The sequence below is a fragment of the Hyperolius riggenbachi genome, chromosome 4, assembly GCF_040937935.1.
Source record: "Hyperolius riggenbachi isolate aHypRig1 chromosome 4, aHypRig1.pri, whole genome shotgun sequence".
Classification (NCBI taxonomy): Eukaryota; Metazoa; Chordata; class Amphibia; order Anura; family Hyperoliidae; genus Hyperolius; species Hyperolius riggenbachi.
The window spans coordinates 271,210,492-271,233,487 of NC_090649.1; the positions used below are offsets into that span (position 1 = coordinate 271,210,492).

General features: G+C 42.0%; 1 protein-coding gene across 5 annotated transcripts in view; it reads left to right on the forward strand.

The window, feature by feature from the left end:
- The window catches only part of SOBP (sine oculis binding protein homolog), a 252,958-nt gene that overhangs the window by 43,223 nt on the left and 186,739 nt on the right, over positions 1-22,996 (forward strand). For all 5 annotated transcript variants that reach the window (XM_068231250.1, XM_068231249.1, XM_068231253.1 and 2 more), the window contains one exon: positions 10,111-10,249. In XM_068231250.1, the coding sequence (XP_068087351.1) occupies positions 10,111-10,249 (139 nt within the window). The remainder of the gene's footprint in view (positions 1-10,110; positions 10,250-22,996) is intronic.

The window sequence follows — 22,996 nt, forward strand, 5'->3', positions numbered from 1 at the left end:
AAGCAATATGGTAATCACCAAGCCATTGAACCACTTCACATCCAAGGGTTTTTCCACTTAAAAACCATAGCAATCTTTACCTGTCAGCGCTCCTTCCATTCATTTACCTATAACTTTATTACCATTTATCGCAATTAAACAATCTATATCTTGTTTTTTTTTGCCACAAATTACGCTTTCTTTGGGGGGTACTTTTTGAAAAGAATTATTTTATTCTAACTGCATTTTAACAGGAAAAGTAAGAAAAAAAATTGAAAAAAATGTGTTATTTCTCAGTTTTCAGACATTGAAGTTTTAAAATAATACATGCTACCATAATTAAAACCCACACATTTTATTTTCCTATTTGTTCTCATCATTGCAACATTTAAAATTTTTCCCTAGTACTATGTATGGTGCCAATATTTTATTTGGAAATAAAGGTGCATTTTTTCACTTTTGTGTCTGTCACTATTTTACTATTTGCGTTCCCATTCATCTCCCATCTAACCATCGGGGGCAATGACAAAAGCGGGGGGGGGGGGGGGGGGGGGGTTCGAGCAGGAGTTTGCAGCGACAAGGGACATAGTAGCTACGTCCCTGCGAGGAGAAGAGGGTAATTACAGGGATGTAGTTACTCGTCCCGGGGAGGGGAAGTGGTTAAAATGTACCTGAAGTGAGAAGCATATGGAAGCTACCATATTTATTTCCTTTTATTTCCTCTGCCTCTAATACTTTTAGCTATAAACCCTGAACAAGCATGCAGATCAAGTGCACTTACTGAAGTCTTACAGGATTAGCCACATGCTTGTTTAAGGTGTGTAATTCAGACACTGTTCATGCCAGAAAGATCAGTAGGTCTGCCAAGCAACTGGTATTGTCCTTTAATATACTAAAATAAGTATATATATATATATATATATATATATATATATATATATATATTACAATTAAAACCTAAAGCTTTTTTGGCCCCAGTGCCAACACCCTATAGCATAGAAGCACCTTCCTGTATGCCACTTGGCTGGCTGTTCTACAATTTATCTTGTATCTCTTCATACATCTAGCTTTCTGTCCTGCTTAGTGAAGCCTGAAATGGAGTGGTGCTACTGCATTTACACTTTATTGGGGCAAACTCTACAATGGCAAAGATTACTTTGGATTAGTGAGCTACTGTATATATTTGTGTCAGAACCATTACGGCACTTGTATGCTAGCATTTTAAAATATATCCTTCTATTTATTCTGTCACCAAACCATTGCCTGGCCAGCTTTCTATGCAGCTCATAACCCAGCTTGTTGCCCAAGCATTCCTGCCTCTTGCAGTCCCTGACTCCCTGTTATGACCTATGGCAGGGGTAGGGAACCTATGGCTTGGGAGCCAGATGCAGCTCTTTTGATGGCTACATCTGGCTCACAGACAAATCAGTAGGGGTTGATTCACTAAGCTACACTGCTCAAGCAGCACAGCTTAGTGTGGCAGCGCAAGTAAAATGCTGTAGCATGCACCACTAACTTACTCGCGCCCCCCCCCCCCCCAAAAAAAAAAAAATTAACTGCAGCTCCAGTTGTCCCGCCCTAGACCCTGTCAGGTCTAGTGACTTTGTAGGACGAGATCCCTGCACTTTGATTGGCTCAATAGGCTGGCTGTCACTTGACACTGTGTTTGCAGCTGAGTCTCTCCATGCCAGCCATCAGTCAGGTGCCGGGTAGTGTCTGGTTGGAACAGATACCTCTTTACTAATTAAACCCATGTTTGGTCCTTTATGGCCATACATATTCTTTGGTCAAGATATTTTCTATGCTTTGTAAAGGCCTGATGAAGGTCAATAACCCGAAACGGACTAGTGTCGTCACCTGAATTTAATAATACTTTTTTCATCAAACAAAGCACACAGTGTCTATGATCTGCCTTTTGTATTGATCTTTTATGTCTTGTACCACAAATTTTTCTGCTGCTTTACAAAGAACTCTTTATCTCTTTGAAGAAGAAAGATTTTTGTGAATATAATAAAGTGTGAAATTAAGATTTTGGAAACAGATCGCTGGTTTGTGGCTTCACTTTTTAAATCGATCCTCCCATGCAGAATGTGCAGGGATCTCGTACTATAAAGTGAATCAACCCCCAAGTCAGCTAGCTAATTGTATAAGTTATTAGTCGGTATTTCTCCTGTCTGGCTCTCGGGGAAATTGCTGATGTTGCTGAAACGCAAGAGAAGCTGAAGACGTGTCTGACACTTTCGCTGCCCGGCGGATGAACTGTATACACATCACCATGGCAACAGGGACGTGAGCCCTCTGCTGCGCATGCACACTGTCCCAGTTTAAAACATATTGTATGGCTCTCAAGGAAAGACATTTTAAAATATGTGGCGGTTATGGCTTTCTCAGCCAAAAAGGTTCTTGACCCCTGACCTATGGTTTCCAGAACAGTGAGCTGTAAGAGAACACAAAGGGGAAAAGAGGCACCCACTCTATGATAAAACTGCGTTAAAAACAGCTAAAATGAAAAGGGTAAGGTGGCTTACCTCAATGAAGACAAATTCGTATAATAAATAATTTTAATTTGCACTGGCAATGCACTTTGTGGGTCTTTGCCCTCCCTTCCTCAGGCCGAATACAGTGGCAAAGTAGTAATAAGCCTAAGCAGAAGGCGCTTCCTTCCTGCTTATGCTTGTTACTACTTTGGGCGATATGTAAATTGCTAATGGGTAATGGTGCAGCTGAGTGTGGGTCTTCGGTTATCTGCGGCAACCCGACAAGGAGCTCTGGGGGTCTCCTTATTACAGGAGACCGCAGATGCAGCAGCGATGACGTGTGTTAGCATGTTTAGACCTGTTTTTGCAGTGTAATAGGATAGGGAGTAAAGAACTTGCTGGGTGATAATATTGCCCAAGTGAGTTCTTGAACACCCTGCCTAGGGTGCAATTGGATTAGGCAACATTATCATCGACTTATTATGGGACTCACTAGCATTTATTTAACGCTGGTGAGTCTGACAATTGCATCAGACCCAATGAGCGATTTTTGTACTCCTCGGTTTCCTTGACCCACTCCAACCAAGTTTTTAAATTTTGGACAGAGTGTCATATTTTCCATGTCCTGAATAAAGTTAATTTCTGGCAATGTTATACTGGAAGTGGAATTTTCTTTTATGTACTTGAAGTATACTGCATTTCTTGCACTAAATCAGTGACTGTAATTTACAAAGTGCAAGTCTACATCTTTGTACATTTTGTTTTGGCAATCTAGTACTAGGTATGCTAGTCCTTTGATATGCCCTTATGCCATGTCCCCTTTCTCTCTTGTATGCCACATAATAGATGTGCCAGAGTTTTCGGATACATTGAGCTATAAAAAAGGGGTTGCACTTTAGTTGACAAACTGGGCAATTCTAGTAATTTCGTTGTGTTACACAATGACAATAAAGTGCTTGAATCTTGAATCTAGACTGACAAAGTGACCATTGGAACATATAGAATCATGCTATAAAATATTCTCAGGGTTGCCTTGCTTGTTATGCACACAGTGCAGCTTATTAACCTAACGATATGTTGTGCAGAAACTGTGCTATTATTATTGTAATTATATTATTTATAGCGTAGCACTGTATATTGTACAAAACACATGATGGTGAGCATAGATACAGTGGTTTGAAAAAGTATTCAGCCTCCTTGAAGTTTTCCACATTTTGTCATATTACTGCCACAAACATGAATCAATTTTATTGGAATTCCACGTGAAAGACCAATACAAAGTGGTGTGCACGTTAAAAGTGGAATGAAAATCATACATGATTCCAAACATTTTTTACAAATAAATAACTGCAAAGTGGGGTGTGCGTAATTATTCAGCCCCCTTTGGTCTGAGTGCAGTCAGTTGCCCATAGACATTGCCTGATGAGTGCTAATGACTAAATAGAGTGCACCTGTGTGTAATCTAATGTCAGTACGAATACAGCTGCTCTGTGATGGCCTCAGAGGTTGACTAAGAGAATATTGGGAGCAACAACACCATGAAGTCCAAAGAACACACCAGACCGGTCAGGGATAAAGTTATTGAGAAATTAAAAGCAGGCTTAGGCTTCAAAAAGATTTCCAAAGCCTTGAACATCCCATGGAATGCTGTTCAAGCAATCATTCAGAAATGGAAGGAGTATGACACAACTGTAAACCTACCAAGACAAGGCCGTCCACCTAAACTCACAGGCCGAACAAGGAGAGCGCTGATCAGAAATGCAGTCAAGAGGCCCATGGTGACTCTGGACGACCTGCAGAGATCTACAGCTCAGGTGTGGGAATCTGTCCATAGGACAACTATTAGTCGTGCACTGCACAAAGTTGGCCTTTATGGAAGAGTGGCAAGAAGAAAGCCATTGTTAACAGAAAAGCATAAGAAGTCCCGTTTGCAGTTTGCCACAAGCCATGTGGGGGACACAGCAAACATGTGGAAGAAGGTGCTCTGGTCAGATGAGACCAAAATGGAACTTTTTGGCCCAAATGCAAAACGCTATGTGTGGCGGAAAACTAACACTGCGCATCACTCTGAACACACCATCCCCACTGTCAAATATGGTGGTGGCAGCATCATGCTCTGGGGGTGATTCTCTTCAGTAGGGACAGGGAAGCTGGTTAGAGTTGATAGGAAGATGGATGGAGCCAAATACAGGGCAGTCTTGGAAGAAAACCTCTTGGAGTCTGCAAGACTTAAAGGAGTTCTGCGGGCAATTTTAATAAAATAAACGCTACTTACCGGGGGCTTCCTCCAGCCCCAAGCTCCCAGGACCTCCCTCGCCGCATCTCTGCTCTCAGCCGTTCGCTGGAGCTCCAACCCGGTCCCCGGCGATGACGTCAGAGCGCCCTGGAGGTCACTCTGTACTGCGCCTGCGCGATCAGCGCTGTCAATCACCGCCACGTGGGCCGGAGCGGACTGCGCAGGCGCAGAACTACTATTAGATAGTTTGCTGAACATGCGTAATATTTACAATGTGTATGTTGCTTGAATAAAGTATGTTACACATATAGAGTTACATCAGTTTAGTGAAAACATCACATTGAATTTAATGAAGCAGGTAAATGACTGATATCAGGTAGATGCTGTTTGCTTACTTACCTTGACTATTTTGATATATACTAGCCTGATTTTTTGACATAGCTGCGTTTGTATAGTGAAAACTATTAAAAGGCTTTAAAGATGAAAGTACTGGCAGTCGGAATAGTGTTTCAGCATTAGATTTATTATCTGGCAAAGAAGTGACCACATTGAAATTATGTACTCATTTTTTTTCATTTCTAACCAAATTGGTAGTTAATAATTTTCCCATTATCTTATTGCCAGAAAAGTATGTGAGAGTTATCAAACAATGGTTACCACAAAACACTGGATATACAGAAGCTCTGCCAACCAGAACGACTTGGATCACGCTACTTGTAGCTGTGCTCAAAATTCCAGGGCGCCTTTACAAGCTTTTTATTTCCATTCATTTCTGGATAGTGAACTGTAATTTGTGCCTAAATTCACTGCAAGTGGTAGACTATAAAGTAGAGGAAAAAACAGACTTTTGTTTCAATATACAGTATAAACTTACAAATGTGTGTAGTCATTGTAGGGATGTCTGACAATAGCGGGTGAGTATGAGTGACATGTCCAATTTGTAGTGCAGTGTGCCCAATGCTAGGGGGGGCTGATTTTCTTTGACAGTGACGGATGAGAGTTCATCAGCTGCCATAGGAGATACTGCAAAAATTACCATGACAATTTTTAATATAAAGGCCTTTGTGCTGTGGATGCAGTAATGATATGGGCAAGCGTACACATTTTGGTGTGACTGAAAAAGGAAGCATGACTTTAGGTGTGGCAGATCAGGTGATCTGCATTTACTTAATATAATATGCCCTCTACAAAGTTACTTTTACATTGATTCAGTTTCTATGTTTTTTGATCGATCCAAAATTTACAAATTAAATGAACGTTTTGATTGTCACTGTTCGCTAAGCATTTGTTAACTATTAGTATTGTACCATGTGAGGGTAATAAATGATCACCTCTAATTAATCACTAATTGAAAGAAGAAAAGTATTTTTTTTTTTCGGAATAAACATCACTGAAGGCTGTCTTACTTTTTTATTTATATTTACACTTTTAAGGCTCGCACACACGCAACTTTTCTGCATGACCATCCCGATGACATGACCGCCCGCATGACCATGCAATTGCAGAACTTTTCTGCGCACCACCCAACTGAACGACCAACTAATTTGCATACTGCGCGTGCAAGCAGAATGACAGACTGCATGATATGGCGGTAAACAAAACATGTACAAGTCGTTCAGACTGCTTGTACACACGCGGCCAGCTGCCCGATATCAGCCCAACGGTCGTGTAAGTCGATCCGCCTGTTGGATTAGGCAAACCGCCTGTTATCAGTTGTTCCTGTAGTTGTTTGTCACGTGAAAACAAATCTCTTTACTTTTTACATTTTTTTTTTCAAAATAAACTAGTGACTTTTTAAAAGCAGTTATTAAATTTAATCACGTTACAATAAATATTGTTAATAATGTGTAAATCTTTTCTTTAATATGATAATATATTATGCTGGCATCTAACCACAGACATTTTAGGTCACAAAGTCTAAGCAGTCTCTATTATTATTATTATTATTATTAATACTTTATAAAGTGCCAACATCTATCATCATGGTCTATAAAATCAAACGCAAAGAGAGAGGATCCACTCAACTGGATGGATAAAAGTCAGATTTTTAGCTATGACTAAGGAGTGATTACTAGCTCCGATATGCATGAGCTGTATATCTGCTGTCCAGTTTTGATGATTTTCTAATACTTGGCTGTACTTGGTCCTGCTCCTGATGGTTACAGTGGGGTGGTGAGCGGTGTTTCCCCTTAAGTGTATTAAATTAAACGTTCATTTCTATGTAATGCTTTGCCACTTGTTTCCCCTGCATATACCACCCCACTCCCCATCCTGAGCTGAGTCCTACTTTACCTTAACATAGTCCCCTGTTTCTGGTTCAGCAGCACATTTTGCCTTGAAACCTCCATATTCATTATTCCTGACTCAATAGTTCTTTGGCAGCACGGTGGCATAGTGGTTGGGCAGCACGGTGGCATAGTGGTTAGCGCTCTCGCCTTGTAACGCTGGGTCCGCGGTTCAAATCCCAGCCAGGTCAACATCTGCAAGGAGTTTGTATGTTCTCCCCGTGTCTGGGTTTTCTCCAGGCACTCCGGTTTCCTCCCACATCCCAAAATCATACAGATAAGATAATTGGCTTCCCCTAAATTGGCCCTAGACTATTAGATACATACACTACATGATACATACATAGACAAATGACTACGGTAGGGACTAGATTGTGAGCCCCTCTGAGGGACAGTTAGTGACAAAACATTAAACTCTGTACAGCGCTGTGTAATATGTCGGCGCTATATAAATACTTGAATAATAATAATAATATCAGTAGATTTATAAAAACAGTTAAAACATTTTTACTTTACACATCACTCCTAATCACTGTAGATGGCGCCACTGTGCAACTGGAAACCTCATCCTGATTACACATGGAAGAAGCTGTCTATGGGAAGGACAGATAGTTCAATTAGTTTCTGCTCTGTTGAAAGGCAGTTCTTGTTGCATAATGTTTATAAACATCATGTGACATGGCTGGCCAGTAAGAGGATGAGTGAAATACCACCCCTTCATTAAATATCTGCTGGAAGAGTCAACACCGTCAAATAGTAATAAAAACTCTTATTTATAGCCCCTTAAAATCACAGCCATGCAAGACTGTAGTATGACTAGCATGTAGGCACAGCGACAGCCTGTTGTTTTGTAACAACCCCTTTATCACACTGTGACCCCTTATTGGTAATATTGTGGTGATACCCCTCCCACAGTGTGATGTCATGGCTCTGACAGCTTGCTTTCTGTGAACCACGTTGCATTGTGGGAAAGAGCGGCTGTTTCCTACTGCCAAGCAAGCAGTATCTCCCTCTGTGTATAGAACTCTCGGTAAACAAACATTCCATGGAGATCACCTGGCAGGATTGAAGATAATGTCACCTGTAATAAATTTCAGAATGTAAATTGGGGTGAAGAAAGATTGGCCAAACACTGACTAGATAATTTATAAATTATTATTGTAAAAAAAATGATCGAACGAGAGATTGGACATGTCGGAAATTATCTATCGAACAATCTATCTGCCGCAAAAACCACCTGTGTATTCCCAGCATAAGACCCAAAATGAGTATGCAGATCAGGTGCTCTGACTAAAGTTTGACTACACTAGCTTTCTGCATGTTTCAGTGCGATACAGACACTACTGAAACCAAAAAGATCAGCATGACAGCTGTTGTAGTCTTGGTTTTCTATTGTCTCTTTGTTTCTAGCTGTAATTTTTAATGATGTAATAAAGTCAATGCTAGGTCCTCTCTAAAGCAAACATACATTGGCAATGTTCATTACTGAAAAGCCAGTTTTGATGGTCTGTTTAATGGGATTAATACATACATACAGGGCTGGCGGGGCCCACTGTAAACATTGTAGTGGAACCCATTGCTCTGTAGCTACATCACTGATCACCCAATCAAATAGATGTCATACTTCTTTGTGAACGTTTGTGCATACAACTGTACTTGTTGCATATACTTTCATAAAAATAAACCAATTTGGGTATCAGTGTAAACAATAATTAAGCCTGAAACTAATTACAAAGATTTTACATCTTTTTGGTTCAGCAGTTGGTCAGTCCAAGCTTTACATGCATCAGTTAATTTAGGTGAGTTGAAGTGTAAGATTTAATACATTTGTTGTTACAGGTAAATATACTAAAAGGCTACTATGCAGCATATTTCACAAATACTACCCATGTTATTTGACACAGTTTTTAAAGAAAACCTTCAAAAAGGAATACATTTTTCTGTCAACGGGACTGGTGAAATGTAACCGAGAACTTGGTAACTAATTTCAAACTCTGCATCAGGGGAAAGATTTGGAATGTGTGTCTAGACACATCTCTCCTGAGTTCTCCAGATAGACCCTCTCTAGCATACTGCTCGACATACAGAGCAACATACAGACTATAGCCTTAATTCACATAATGTTTCAGGATTTTTTACTTGGCTAATGAAATACATATGTAGCTAAATATTTATAGCTCTCCTAGGAACTGATGAAATACTAAGCCTGAATTAAATGTATTGTGTGATGAAAGATTGCATTACATAAGAAAAGCTCAATTCTAAAAATGGCAACAAATATTTTGAAAGACTTTTGAGATGCCTTTCTTTGGGGCACTCAGTAGGTTATATTGATCATGCCACTGTTTGATATGTGTGTGTGAGTGTGTGTGTGAGTGTATGTTAATCAAACCTGGATTTCCTTAAAAGCTCAAGAGATCTGTTTTAACGATTTCTATGGAGACCACCACATTGCTGAGACAATTCTATTTTTTTTTAGGCCAATGTTTTTGTTCTGTCTTAGGAAATCAATATGGATTCCATCCAAGAATCACTCTTATGACCCAAAAGAAATCTGCAGTGTCCTTTAATCACTGACATTGCAGATTACTAGTGGACGACCTTGTCTACCATCTTGGATTGTGTGATTATAATGGGAGCTTAAAGCCTTTCTGATCTCTAATGAATACTTAAATGAGATCAGCTACCATAGGTACAGACGGTTATACACCTGTATAATATAGAACTGGCTGCATTTTGGTGTTATGATAACAACTATGCAGCGCCTTAAATGTTACAATCAATAGAAAAATGTATTGTAATCCTTGAATATATAAAATAGATGTAATTTGTGATCATTTTAATGTCACTCACAGGCTCCTGCCATATTCTGCACCTGCAGGTCAGGTATCAGTATCAGTTTAAGCATCAGACATTAGTTTTTGATACTGATTTCTAAGGTTTCTATCCTCAGGGCTTCATAAATGTGATAAAGTGGAGAATGCTACATAGTTTCCTTTTTTTTGTTAGTGTTAAGTGGTAAGACCGGTTCAGTTTACAGGTTGCTTTATGATCATAACATGTGAAATAAATAACTATTGCAGGTGTTGATGTTAAGGATTGCATAAATAGTGAAGCTTTCATTATTTTCCAGAACTTTGCTGAAAATACCATGAATGAACTTCTTGGCTGGTATGGTTATGACAAGGTGGAGCTGAAGGATGGAGAAGATATTGATTTCAAGAATTATCATCCAGATGGGGAGGGACGGCAGCACATTTCTGTTCTCAAAGGTAAATATTTTCGAAATCTATGTCCTTGAATCTATACAGTATATTCTAATTATTATTTCCAGTTAATTGAAATCACCTGCTGCACTGCTCCACTTGTGGCATTTCCGAGTGTGACAATTCTCACCCATCATACAATTCCTAGGCGTCACTAAGGATTCTCACCCATTGATCTCCACTATAGTATGTGATGATTTGCTCAGCTGCCTGTGCAGGCAGGCAGCCTTTTGACCATTGTGTAGGTTTGCATGCTGCAGGACTCTGGAAAGAAGAGCTTCTGTCAGTTTTGCAGCTTGTGCTTGCAGAGGAATTCGCATACGTTGTCATGCAAGTTGCCTGGCCGCATTCATTGGAGGCGTGTACTATAAGTACTATGTCTTTCCCACAATGCTTCGCTGGTCATAAGGATTTCATCCTATGTAACACTCCTGGTGGGGTGTCAGCCTTACTCTCTGTTTGAAGTTCAGCTTAGAGTAATTCCTGGAAACTGTGCTAGGCAGATTTCCCTAGTGCAGTTAGGATTGTTTATCTGTTTTGTTTGTCTGTTGCGATTGTCCTGTCCCAGCGGTGGTCGATAGGAAGTCGTTCTGATCTCTGTTCTTGGAGCATAGCTGGTGCAGCGGTTGCTACCAGCTATCTCTTCTGTTCTGCCTCTCTGGATCGTGCTAGCCACTTTTCGCTAGCGCTGTGGATCCTTCTGTTCTGTCTCCTGGGATCGCGCTAGCCACTTTTCGCTAGTGCTGTGGATCCTTCTGTTCTGCTACTCTGTACCTGGATCGCGCTAGCCACTTTTCGCTAGTGCTGTGGATCCTATCTCTCGCTTGTCCCTGTTTTCGTGTGTCTGTCCTGTCTGCTACGACCGCTTGCTGAAGGCTCGGTGAGGTAACCGTTAAGCAAGCGTTCGCGTCCTCTGTTTCATGTTTGTCTGTCGATGGTTAGTTAGGCGTGCTTGTCTCTATTGTGCTTATCACGTGGAGACCGCGCATAGCCGCGTGCACTGTTGCGAATGAGTGCGGTGTGCGCGGTTAGCTAGCGTTTGTTGTTTTCCGCATCTTCTCATTGTATTATTTGCTGTGCCTTTGCTACCCTCGTATTCTATTCTGATCTGCCTTGTGTCACGTCTGGCGATCGCACCTCTCGCGATCGCGTTCTTATTTCATATCTACTGTTGTGTGTGTGCGCGGTCGCGGGGTGGCGACTGGATTGGCGCACACACATACAACCTGTCCCTTTGCTCGTTCTCATTCGCAATCGCCTCTCTTGCGATTGCGTTCTGCGCTTCGTACAATTCCTGTCTGGCATTTGTGGAGGTACAGAGGATTGGTTCCTCTGCACTCCCCAGCGTCATCTGCCGACAGGAATTTCCCTCTACAGGTGCGTAGCACCTTTTGCTGGGTGCCTGCAAATATACGCTTGTGGAGGATTTCCGCCGTATCAGCGCACGCGTTGTGCGCTGATCACGGAGAAAGTTCCACAATCGTTACAGTATGACCAGCCCAACCCAAAACCCCAGTGTAGACGGAATTTCTGATTTGTACGATTTTGTCGAGTTTGGGTCCTGTGTCTTTAAGAGCTTTAAAAGGCTAAATTCAGAGACAAAGGCGGAATTTCTTTCTGAATGTGTGAGGTTTTGTCTGAATCCCACCTTTCAGATTTCTGATCCGTCCACGTCGGCTCTTCTTTTTGCCTATGTGCTCTTAAAAGACAATTTGTTCACCTGGGCATATGATCTGTTAAAAATCAATTCCTGGAATGATAATCTGTATCAGTTTCTTGCAGTGATATTCTCTCACTGGTTTAAACTGCCTGGCTTGCCACCTGCTCTGATTGAGTGTGTAGCTGCTGATAGGTCAGCTGATCTTTCCCTTCCATGCAAAACCTTTCAGTATGACAATCAGTTCAATGTGTCTGTTGCCACTTCAGGTTTTAAACAGCAGACATGCAAAGTTGCAAAAAAGGGAAAAACTAAAAAGCACAAGCATCTGAATAAAACACTCCCTAATGATGTGTATGATGATGTTGCTCAATCTCCAGGTTTTTTGCCCCAATCCAAAGCTTATGTGGATCCTGCTGTAGGTAGGATCACACACTATATTAAAGCAGTTAAAAAATCTGTTCTTGTTCCTGAACTCCACCCATATGGAGATTATCTAGATACTGGCTTGTTTGAACCCCCATTTGCTTCCTGGGATGTTGGGGCCTTGCTGGAGGAATTCGATTTTGATTGGAAAGCCTTTTGCGATTTTTACATCGCAAAAAGCGAAGATGTCTTGAATGCTTGTCTCAATCCTATGTACCTTCTGATTGATTCCGATGAATGTGACAAGGATGATGTGGATCTGGTGATCTATGTATGGCAAACGATTTTGGATGAGTTGCACACACACCAACCAATTGATTCCAATAAAGAGACATCGTTGTCGGATGATTGTTCCTGCCTTTCTGGGGTAAAGCATGAGAGTCTTGACTTTGTGCAATCTGAAATGAATGAGTATGCCGCTGTGGTTGATTCCTGTGCGAATCCTGAAGGATTCTCTCCTGACAGTGTGCAGTTTGAATCTGTGCGATCTGATGCCTGTTTCTCGGATGTTCCTGCAGATTGTGATCGGCATGAGTCTGCCAATTTCCTCAAGGATGTGTGGGATCATTTTTCATTTAGAAACAGATCTTTGAGATCTTCCGTCTGTGACCCTGCTATGGGGAAAATTCCTCGACTATGCAGCGTCAAAAGTAAAATTAATATGCCTAATAAAGTTTATCCTGTTGATGTCGCTATTTCTTCTACAGATGAGTCTCTGTCTCACCCTGTTCACACCTGTAAGGGCCCGTTGCCTGGTGACAGTTGCTCCAGTGTTTCGGTCCTAGATGCCTTGCAGTCTGCTCCGCAGATCGCGGAGGTTTGCGTTATAGAAGCGTCAGTTTCACAACCTAAAGTGAATTTTGATTCGCAGGTTTTGCGTTCTGGTTCCTCGGATTCAACATGGTTAGCCGAATCTAAGAGTGAGACAGCGCTTCGGTTTTGCGAATCTGATGCTGAATCTTCTTTGCCTTATTCAGAGACGCTTTCTCTGAGCCTGCCCTGTACCATGAATAACAAAATGATGTCCAATCACACTGACATTTGGGAGTCCCTTTCTTGCTTTGAAGAAAGTTCTGACTCTCCACCCTGTACTCTGGATGAGTCAATATTGCCTTGTACAATATCTCCTGCCCTGCCCCTAGAGGCTCGTCTAGGTATTGCTGCTATTTTTACCTGTTTTTCTGCAGTTTTGGAGTTGCAAGCTAGTTTGACTGCTACGCAGAATTCTGGGTGCAGCGAGATTAAAGTTAGGGAGTCAGTGTGTGGTCCAGTTTATATACCTGTACGTTCCACTCATGATGATGAAATTCAGTCTCAGTTTATGGTGGAACCTTCCCTGGGGACATCTGCCCTGTTCACAAAATAAAGTTCCAGTTTTGCCCTGTAACATGGATAGTACAGAATCCTTCTTAGAAAACTTGAAAAATGATGTTCCTGAGGTCTTGTTTGATGTTCTGGAGGTCTCCGAGTTCCTCCCAAAGGGTGCAGAACTTGTAGGAGATGTCTCCTGCCCCCCAAGTCCTTCTGAGGTGTTGCCCTCTTCCGTAGGCATTGCTGCCTTGCTGGCTACCTTTTCAGCTCTGGTGGAGCTTCAGTCATGTGTAGTCAATGATGATATTGCAGTCACAGAAATTTCCGAATTTGTATCCGAGTCTTCTTTTGAAAGTCCAGTGCCTGTGACCTCCACTCATGACGATTCTCTGTCCCGTACTGGTTTTGGTCTTGTCGTGCCGGATTCTGAGGTTGGCAGTTCCCCGACATGTCCTGAGGTTTCTCCTGTGCTGGTGTACCCCAGTGTGCTCTGTGACCCAGAAAGCCCAAGTGTGCCTCGGTTACCAGCATACTCAGATGCTTCCTCGGTGGAGACATGTTCTGATTTAGCCTGCCTGCTTGCATGCCCAGAAGTGGTCCCTGAAAGTCTTGATCTTGATGGGTGTCCTCGTAATTCTGAATCCGGAATTGTCATTGGTTCCATGGGGGTTCTTGGTAATTCTCCATGTGAGCCTGGTGATTGTTCTGCCCTCTTGGGATCTCTGTGGAGCTTCAAAAGGTTCTGGGAGATTCCGGGAGAAATTTTGCTTGGTACCCTGGATAAGATCAACGGTGGCTTTTGTGTTGTAAGGGACACTTCGAACAGGTATTGTGGCAGGTTTGGTATTTTCGGACGCTCCTTGGAAGGTGGTGGGTATTGTCTGGAGGGTGTCGTTGGCTTCTTCTCTGGCGTTCACAGTCCTGATGGGTGTTATACTGAGACTGGTAGTACTGATGGGCATGTTTCGGTGGCTTCTGTTTCTGATGAGGTCGGTTTCGGGTGGACTGACTCTGGAATTGGACCTTGTCGGCTGCCCCGACCTTCATGAGTCTTCAGTTTGAGTCTGTTGCTAATAGCAGTTTTGAGGGTCGTCTGGAATTCGACCCTGGAGGGGGGGGGGGGGGTACTGTGATGATTTGCTCAGCTGCCTGTGCAGGCAGGCAGCCTTTTGACCATTGTGTAGGTTTGCATGCTGCAGGACTCTGGAAAGAAGAGCTTCTGTCAGTTTTGCAGCTTGTGCTTGCAGAGGAATTCGCATACGTTGTCATGCAAGTTGCCTGGCCGCATTCATTGGAGGCGTGTACTATAAGTACTATGTCTTTCCCACAATGCTTCGCTGGTCATAAGGATTTCATCCTATGTAACACTCCTGGTGGGGTGTCAGCCTTACTCTCTGTTTGAAGTTCAGCTTAGAGTAATTCCTGGAAACTGTGCTAGGCAGATTTCCCTAGTGCAGTTAGGATTGTTTGTCTGTTGCGATTGTCCTGTCCCAGCGGTGGTCGATAGGAAGTCGTTCTGATCTCTGTTCTTGGAGCATAGCTGGTGCAGCGGTTGCTACCAGCTATCTCTTCTGTTCTGCCTCTCTGGATCGCGCTAGCCACTTTTCGCTAGCGCTGTGGATCCTTCTGTTCTGTCTCCTGGGATCGCGCTAGCCACTTTTCGCTAGTGCTGTGTATCCTTCTGTTCTGCTACTCTGTACCTGTATCGCGCTAGCCACTTTTCGCTAGTGCTGTGGATCCTATCTCTCGCTTGTCCCTGTTTTCGTGTGTCTGTCCTGTCTGCTACGACCGCTTGCTGGAGGCTCGGTGAGGTAACCGTTAAGCAATCGTTCGCGTCCTCTGTTTCATGTTTGTCTGTCGATGGTTAGTTAGGCGTGCTTGTCTCTATTGTGCTTATCACATGGAGACCGCGCATAACCGCTTGCACTGTTGCGAATGAGTGCGGTGTGCGCGGTTAGCTAGCGTTTGTTGTTTTCCGCATCTTCTCATTGTATTATTTGCTGTGCCTTTGCTACCCTCGTATTCTATTCTGATCTGCCTTGTGTCACGTCTGGTGATCGCACCTCTCGCGATCGCGTTCCTATTTCATATCTGCTGTTGTGTGTGTGCGTGGTCGCTTTGTGGCGACTGGATTGGTGCACACACATACAACCTGTCCCTTTGCTCGTTCTCATTCGCAATCGCCTCTCTTGCGATTGCGTTCTGCGCTCCGTACAATTCCTGTCTGGCATTTGTGGAGGTACAGAGGATTGGTTCCTCTGCACTCCCCAGCGTCATCTGCCGACAGGAATTTCCCTCTACAGGTGCGTAGCACCTTTTGCTGGGTGCCTGCAAATATACGCTTGTGGAGGATTTCCGCCGTATCAGCGCACGCGTTGTGCGCTGATCACGGAGAAAGTTCCACAATCGTTACATGGTACAGTCTACAAATTTCCATGTAACAGCCAGGGTAGATACCATGGAACAAGGCTTGAGCCAACTATCTACTTTCTCAACAAGCTAAATTTATTTTTTATTTATATATTGTGATATTCTGGGGGTTTTTAACTCAATGGTAGAGTAGGTCAGCAGCATCAAGGGTCATAACACACCAGCCAGTGAGTCTTTTTAGGGTAAAAATAAAACAATTCCGCTTTATTGTCAGTCAAACAATGTCCATAAACAGCAACAAAATAGACCACTCTGAGTATGCAGTAATCACACTGTCGGCACAGCACAAAATTATACAGCCTTCTTCAGCCACACTGGCTTTCCAGTGACACCCTGCCACGGGCCTAATGACAGTCCTGGTGTCACTCACCTTTTCCCAGGCTTCACCTGGTTTTCCAGTACTGGAGTCCAACTCCCCTCCAGCACATTCACATCAGCAGCTTCCCTGCTGCTACAGGCCTGGCAGCCCTCTTGGCTACACAGCCTTTCCGGAGCCTGCTTGCTCCACATACAGCCCACTGCATCCTGACTGATGCAGGTACTTATGCAAATCCACACAGGTGAATCCATTAACCCTCCGCCTGCCAGACTCAGGCCTGGACTTGGAGGAGTGGCGTGTAAGGCCCACCCTTCTCCCAATACACGCCAGCCCTGGATCCCAAACTAATCTACCAGATAATGTTGTTGCTAAATTGCAACAACAGTCATTATCCAGGACCTTTTCCTTCACATCCAGACCTGAAACGAGCAGACATCTGCTCTGACCATCACAATATTTATTGTACTTATAAAGCGCCAACATATTACGCAGCGCTGAAATACCAACTCCTTAAAGAGTACAGAGATAGATGTGGTGTATTTGCCTGGAGGACACTCCCACACTTGGAGTGTCAGCAGCCAAAAGACCCCAATGACAGGGTGGGGAGAGAAAACAACCCATCTCACCAAAACAGAACACAAAAATCGTAAATGTAGATAAACACACAGAATCAGAATAGCAGGAGGGAAATGTGGCTTATTTTTTTTTCTATTACAGGGGTGGAAGTAAATTACAGACATTACCTATCTTACTTTCTGGAACTTTGAGTTTTGTGCATAGAAATGTTTCTCACCTCTTACGTTTAACTCCTTTGGATGTTTCTGTGTTGTATCATGGTGAGGTTTACTTTTTCCTCTTCCCTTCATCTCTTTATATCCTTTCTGCTCTATTGGCCTCATTTTCTACTTACTTAAATTACTTACACTTTACACCATTGAGGTGTGGGCTGGGACAAAAAAAAAAATCAGTGCAAGCTTTGTCCTGGTAACACGTGTGCTGCTAATAGAGTAAAGAGCAGTGAAATAGCAGTCCGCTACCTGCACGTGGCAAAATTACCAGCCTTTTGTGCATCTCGCCCTATGTACTTTGATGTTGTTTCTGATGCGCTGCACATGGTGTGCGATCTGCATGGTAACATGAAAGTCTGTTACCATTCATAATGCAGCACGTGTTCCCATGAGTTACAATGAAATGTGCCTGGGAACGTTTTTGCAGGTGCAGATGCAATTTCATGTTGAATTGTAGTGCATTGTGACCACCGCCACATTATAGTAAAAATTGCTGTACACAGCATGTGTCAGAAAACGTGCACACAATCACGTTTGTGCACACTGTGCAAAGTGTGAATAGCCCTTAGGCATCTATTGACTTAATATCTTCAAATGCATCCTAAAAATTCCTCCCTACAGACTAGCATATGATCTGAACTATAAAATCTTCTGTCCCACCATTGTGTCATTCTGCAGTATTCTGTAAAGCTCCTGATTATTCACAGTACACTCTTGATCGCACAATCTTGTTAATGTATGACCATTGTGTTTTACTTATTTCCTAAATTGCTGTGTCACATCTCCCCCTTACTGGGTGGGAAAGTTTTGCCTCTCAACTGTTTTCCTGGCACATTCGCTCTTCTTGCTCAGCAATGATTTAGGGGAGCAAGTTCCATCCCAAACAGCTTATGACAAACTTGGCTGTTACAGCAGGTAAAATTAGTGATGGCCCCAGCAGTGCACATCAACATATCAAACTTACATTAGCACTGTCCTTTCACAAGGCATGGGACAGCTACAGTGGGGTGCGAAAGTTTGAGCAACCTTGTCAATCGTCATGATTTTCCTGTGTAAATGGTTGGTTGTTACGATAAAAAAATGTCAGTTAAATATATCATATAGGAGACACATACAGTGATATTTGAGACATGAAATGAAATTTATTGATTTACAGAAAGTGGGCAATAATTATTTAAAAAACATTTGGCATGTGCATACATTTGGGCACTGTTGTCATTATATTGCTTCCAAAACCTTTAGAACTAATTATTGGAACTCAAATTGGCTTGGTACGCTCAGTGACCCCTGACCTACATACACAGGTGAATCTAATTATAAGAAAGACTATTTTAGGGGGTCAGTTTTAAGTTTCCTTCCTCTTTAAATGTTCTCTGAAGAGTAGCAACATGGGGGTCTCAAAACAACTTTCAAATGACTTGAAGACAAAGATTGTTCACCATCATGGTTTAGGGGAAGGATACAGAAAGCTGTCTCAGAGATTTCAGCTGTTTGCTTCTACAGTTAGGGACATATTGAGGAAATGGAAGACCACAGTTAGGGACAGTTAGGGACATATTGAGGAAATGGAAGACCACAGGCTCAGTTCAAGTTAAGGCTCGAAGTGGCAGACCAAGAAAAATCACGGATAAACAGAAGCGACGAATGGTGAGAACAGTCAGAGTCAACCCACAGACTAGCACCAAAGGCCTACAACATCATCTTTGCTGCAGATGGAGCCACTTTGCATCGTTCAACCATTGGTGCACTTTACACATGGAGATGCTGTATGCGAGAGTGATGCAGAGGAAGCCTTTTTCCTCCCCACAGCACAAACAGAGCCACTTGAGGTATGCTAAAGCACAGCATTCCAAGAAAAACAACGGCTACCTAAAGTAAAATATGGTGGTGGTTCCATACTGCTGTGGGGCTGTGTGGCCAGTGCAGGGACTTGGAATCTTGCCAAAGTTGAGGGACGCATGGATTCCACTCAGTATCAGCAGATTCTGGAGACCAATGTCCAAGAATCAGTGGCAAAGCTGAAGCTGCGCATGGGGCTGGATCTTTCAACAAGACAACGACTCTAAACACTGTTTAAAATCCACTAAGGCATTTATGCAGAGAAACAAGTACAACGTTCTGGAATGGCCATCTTAGTCCCCAGACCTGAATATAATTGAAAATCTGTGTGTGAGTTAAAGAGAGCTGTCCATGCTCGGAAGCCATCAAACCTGAGATGTTTTATAAAGAGGAATGATCCAAAATACCTTCAACCAGAATCCAGACTCTCACTGGAACCTACAGGAAGAATTTAGAGGTTGTAATTTCTGCAAAAGGAGGATCTACTAAATATTGATTTCATTTATTTTTTTGGTGCCCAAATTTATGCACCTGCCTAATTTTGTTTAAACAATTATTGCACACTTTCTGTAAATCAAATAATCTTCATTTCACTTCTCAAATATCACTGTGTGTGTGTCTCCTATATGGTATATTTAACTGACATTTTTTTTATCGAAACAACCAATGATTTATACAGGAAAATCATGATGATTAACAAGGTTGCCCAAACTTGCGCACCCCACTGTATGTGATCATTATGTGGAAACATAGGGGTAGTGTAAGTCTACCCATCTCACTCTTACCGGTACTTTTTACCCCTTTCCTGGCTCACTTATTTGATTTACCTCTTACTTGTCTCTCACATTTATCTCTCTACCCTCCCCCTTCTTATGTCTTATAACCTACACCTCATCCTTTACATGTTACACCTGTGTGCAAATGGGCACACTTATAATAGCAATAATATCTAACAGATATTAAGTTAAAAAACACCTCTTTATCTTGTAAGACTAGAGGGAAGAAAATGGAGAAATATTTTTTAGCATGGCTGCACCATATTAGTGTAGTAAAATAAGATCATGCATGTTAATAGGCTGACAATACCTTATTACTGTAGTGATAAACAGCAGTGGTCTTATGACCATTCAAAAATGGAGACCGCACACAAAAGGCTTCAGCAACAAGCTGTATTCAAAGCATGTAAAGGCCCGAAACATGTTGTGTTTGTGCCTTTACATGCTTTGAATACAGCTTGTTGCTGAAGCCTTTTGTGTGCGGTCTCCATTTTTGAAGTTTGTATCAAGGTGTAGCAGGAGTGGTGTACCTGCAGGAGATCTGCACCGGCACGAAGGTCTACGCTAGGCCTAGAAGGTGGGTGACGTGTGAAACTTTGAAGTCTTATGACCATTGCTGTGTCTTGTAGTACCTCGAAGATTGACAGGCTCCATCGGCATTCTGTGGCAGCAGATGTTCAGAGACTGGCATTGTATACTTTTGCTATCAAGCTGGGAGGAGGGTTAACATGCAGTTCATGACAGAGAGGGAGGTGTAAGAAAAACAATGGCATTGGGCTGTACGCTGCCAAGATGATACAGCACACATTAGATTCCAAAGAGACAGCTCTGCCTCGTCCGAGAACCATCTAGCATTGAAGATGGCCATTCATGGGCAGATATCTCATAGAGAAGAACTGGAGTCCAGGTGTCTGCTTTTCATTGAATGATTTGTTTGAATCTAGATACCTTATATACTTGACTATAAATCTAGAAATTTAGGTCTGACTCACTAAATAAAAGTGTAGGGGTCAACTTGTACACGAGTCAGACCGAAATTTCTGACTCACAGCCAAGGAAAGGGGATTGGGGGGCTTTAGAGGCATCCATTACCAACCCATAGCTGCAGCACTGAGCACACTGATTATTGTGTGTACTATTAGTGTCGTGCCCATTTTCACCAATTTTCCCAGTGGTAAGTGACACTTTCTTGATAAAGAAAATGCCAAGAAAACACAGGTCTGAAATTCCTGGCCAAAACAATTAACAAGGAAAGAGCATGGGGGAAAGAGAATTGTCTGCAGTGCTTACTATGGAGGGGGAGTGGATAATTGCTACATTTTGGGACCTGGAGGAGTTATTGGTTGCACTTTTTGGACAGAAGGGGTTAATGGCTGCAATATTTTATACAGAGCAATCATTAACCACTCCTGGTCCCTAAGTGCAGCTGTTGATTCCTCCTGGTCCCCAAGTGCACTCATTAACTTTTCTGGGTAGACTTATACTTCAGTCAATAAAAACATCCTGCATAAGAAAGCCATACATTGGAGTTTACTTATACACAAGATGACTTATATTTAAGGATATACGGGGTACTACCAGAATGTTATAGCTGTTTCACTTAATGAATGTTGTGTGGATTGGCAGTCAAATCTTTTCTATTCATTTTTTCCATAAAAAGGAATTATCAGATATCAGTCAAACACAAAAAAATTGCAGCATGTTAGACTGGTAATTGTATTATCACACCGATGCATGACTTGATTGTCACAAGTAGTCCTCAGAAGGTAACATTGGTTTCTTTTCTCAAGCTGCGCTTGGCCAATCAATTTTCAGTATTTTATAGGAGGAAATGGAGGCAGTATGTGATTATTCTTTAGAGGAAACAAACATAGTCTTTTAAATTAAATAAGCTGATTCACATTTGTTGTATGTCAGCGAGAATTTATATATATTCCCAGTGGTGACAATTTCCTCTAGGCTAGAAGCAGTGATTTGCAGAATTAATAGCATTTGTTCTTTGGAGAAACTAGTTTCTATTACGGGTGACAACGATGGCTTTTACAGACTTAACGGATCGGCGGTGGTCACATAGTATTCTTATTTAACAATGACAATGAAGACTTATTATTTTTTACTCTGTATTGGCTAAATTCATACTGATGTATTTCCTTATACATACAGCTAGAAATATAGAAATACTGAATTATGAACTAATCTGTGTTGGTTGACTTGTACAGTTTGCTTATATAATACAGCTTACAGTGCTATTTCTTCTGTTTTTAACCACTTCACCACTGAGGGGTTTTACCCCTTGAGCACCAGAGCAATTTTCACCTTTCAGCGCTCCTTCCATTCATTCGTCTATAACTTTATCATTACTTATCACAATGAAATTAACTATATCTTGTTTTTTGCCACCAATTAGGCTTTCTTTAGATGGGACATTATGCCAAGAATTATTTTATTCTAAATATGTTTTAATGGGAAAATAGGAAAAATGAGGGAAAAAATTCATTATTTTTCAGTTTTCGGCCATTATAGTTTGTAAATAATGCATGCTACTGTAATTAAAACCCATGAAATGTATTTGCCATCCCTAATTACAAGCCCATAGTTTATAAAGTAACAGTGTTGTACCCTCCTGACATAAAAATTTAAAAAGTTCAGTCCCTAAGGTAGCTATTTATGTATTTTTTTTAATTGTAAATTTTTTAATTTTTTTTTAATTGCAAAAAAAAAAAAAATGGGGAGTGTGGGAGGTAATGAGTTAATTTTTTGTGTATAAGTAATGATTTGTATGTGAAAAATCCTTTAGGGTGTAATTTTACTATTTGGCCACTATTTGGCGTCCTACGGACGCTTGGAGGAAGTGCTAGGAGGCTGGGTAAGTTTTTTTTTTTCACAATGGTCGCGCTGCTTAGCGGAAAAGCAGCGCGACCATTGCGGGGCTCAGATCAACGAACGGGAATGGATTTTCCCGTTCATTGATCTCCGGGCGAACAGCGGGCAGCGTGTTTACGAGCGGGAGTGCGCTAGAGCGAGCGGGAGCGCCGGCAGCGGCGGGAGCGCGGAAAGTACGGATTTCTCTGTCCCTGAGGGTGAAAGGATGGAAAAAGGGACGGAGAAATTCGTACGGGCGGGGGTAAAGTGGTTAATATAAAATAACTCTAGTTAACATAAACAGCAGGAACCAAAACAAAAACATAATCTCTGTCAAAAGAACAA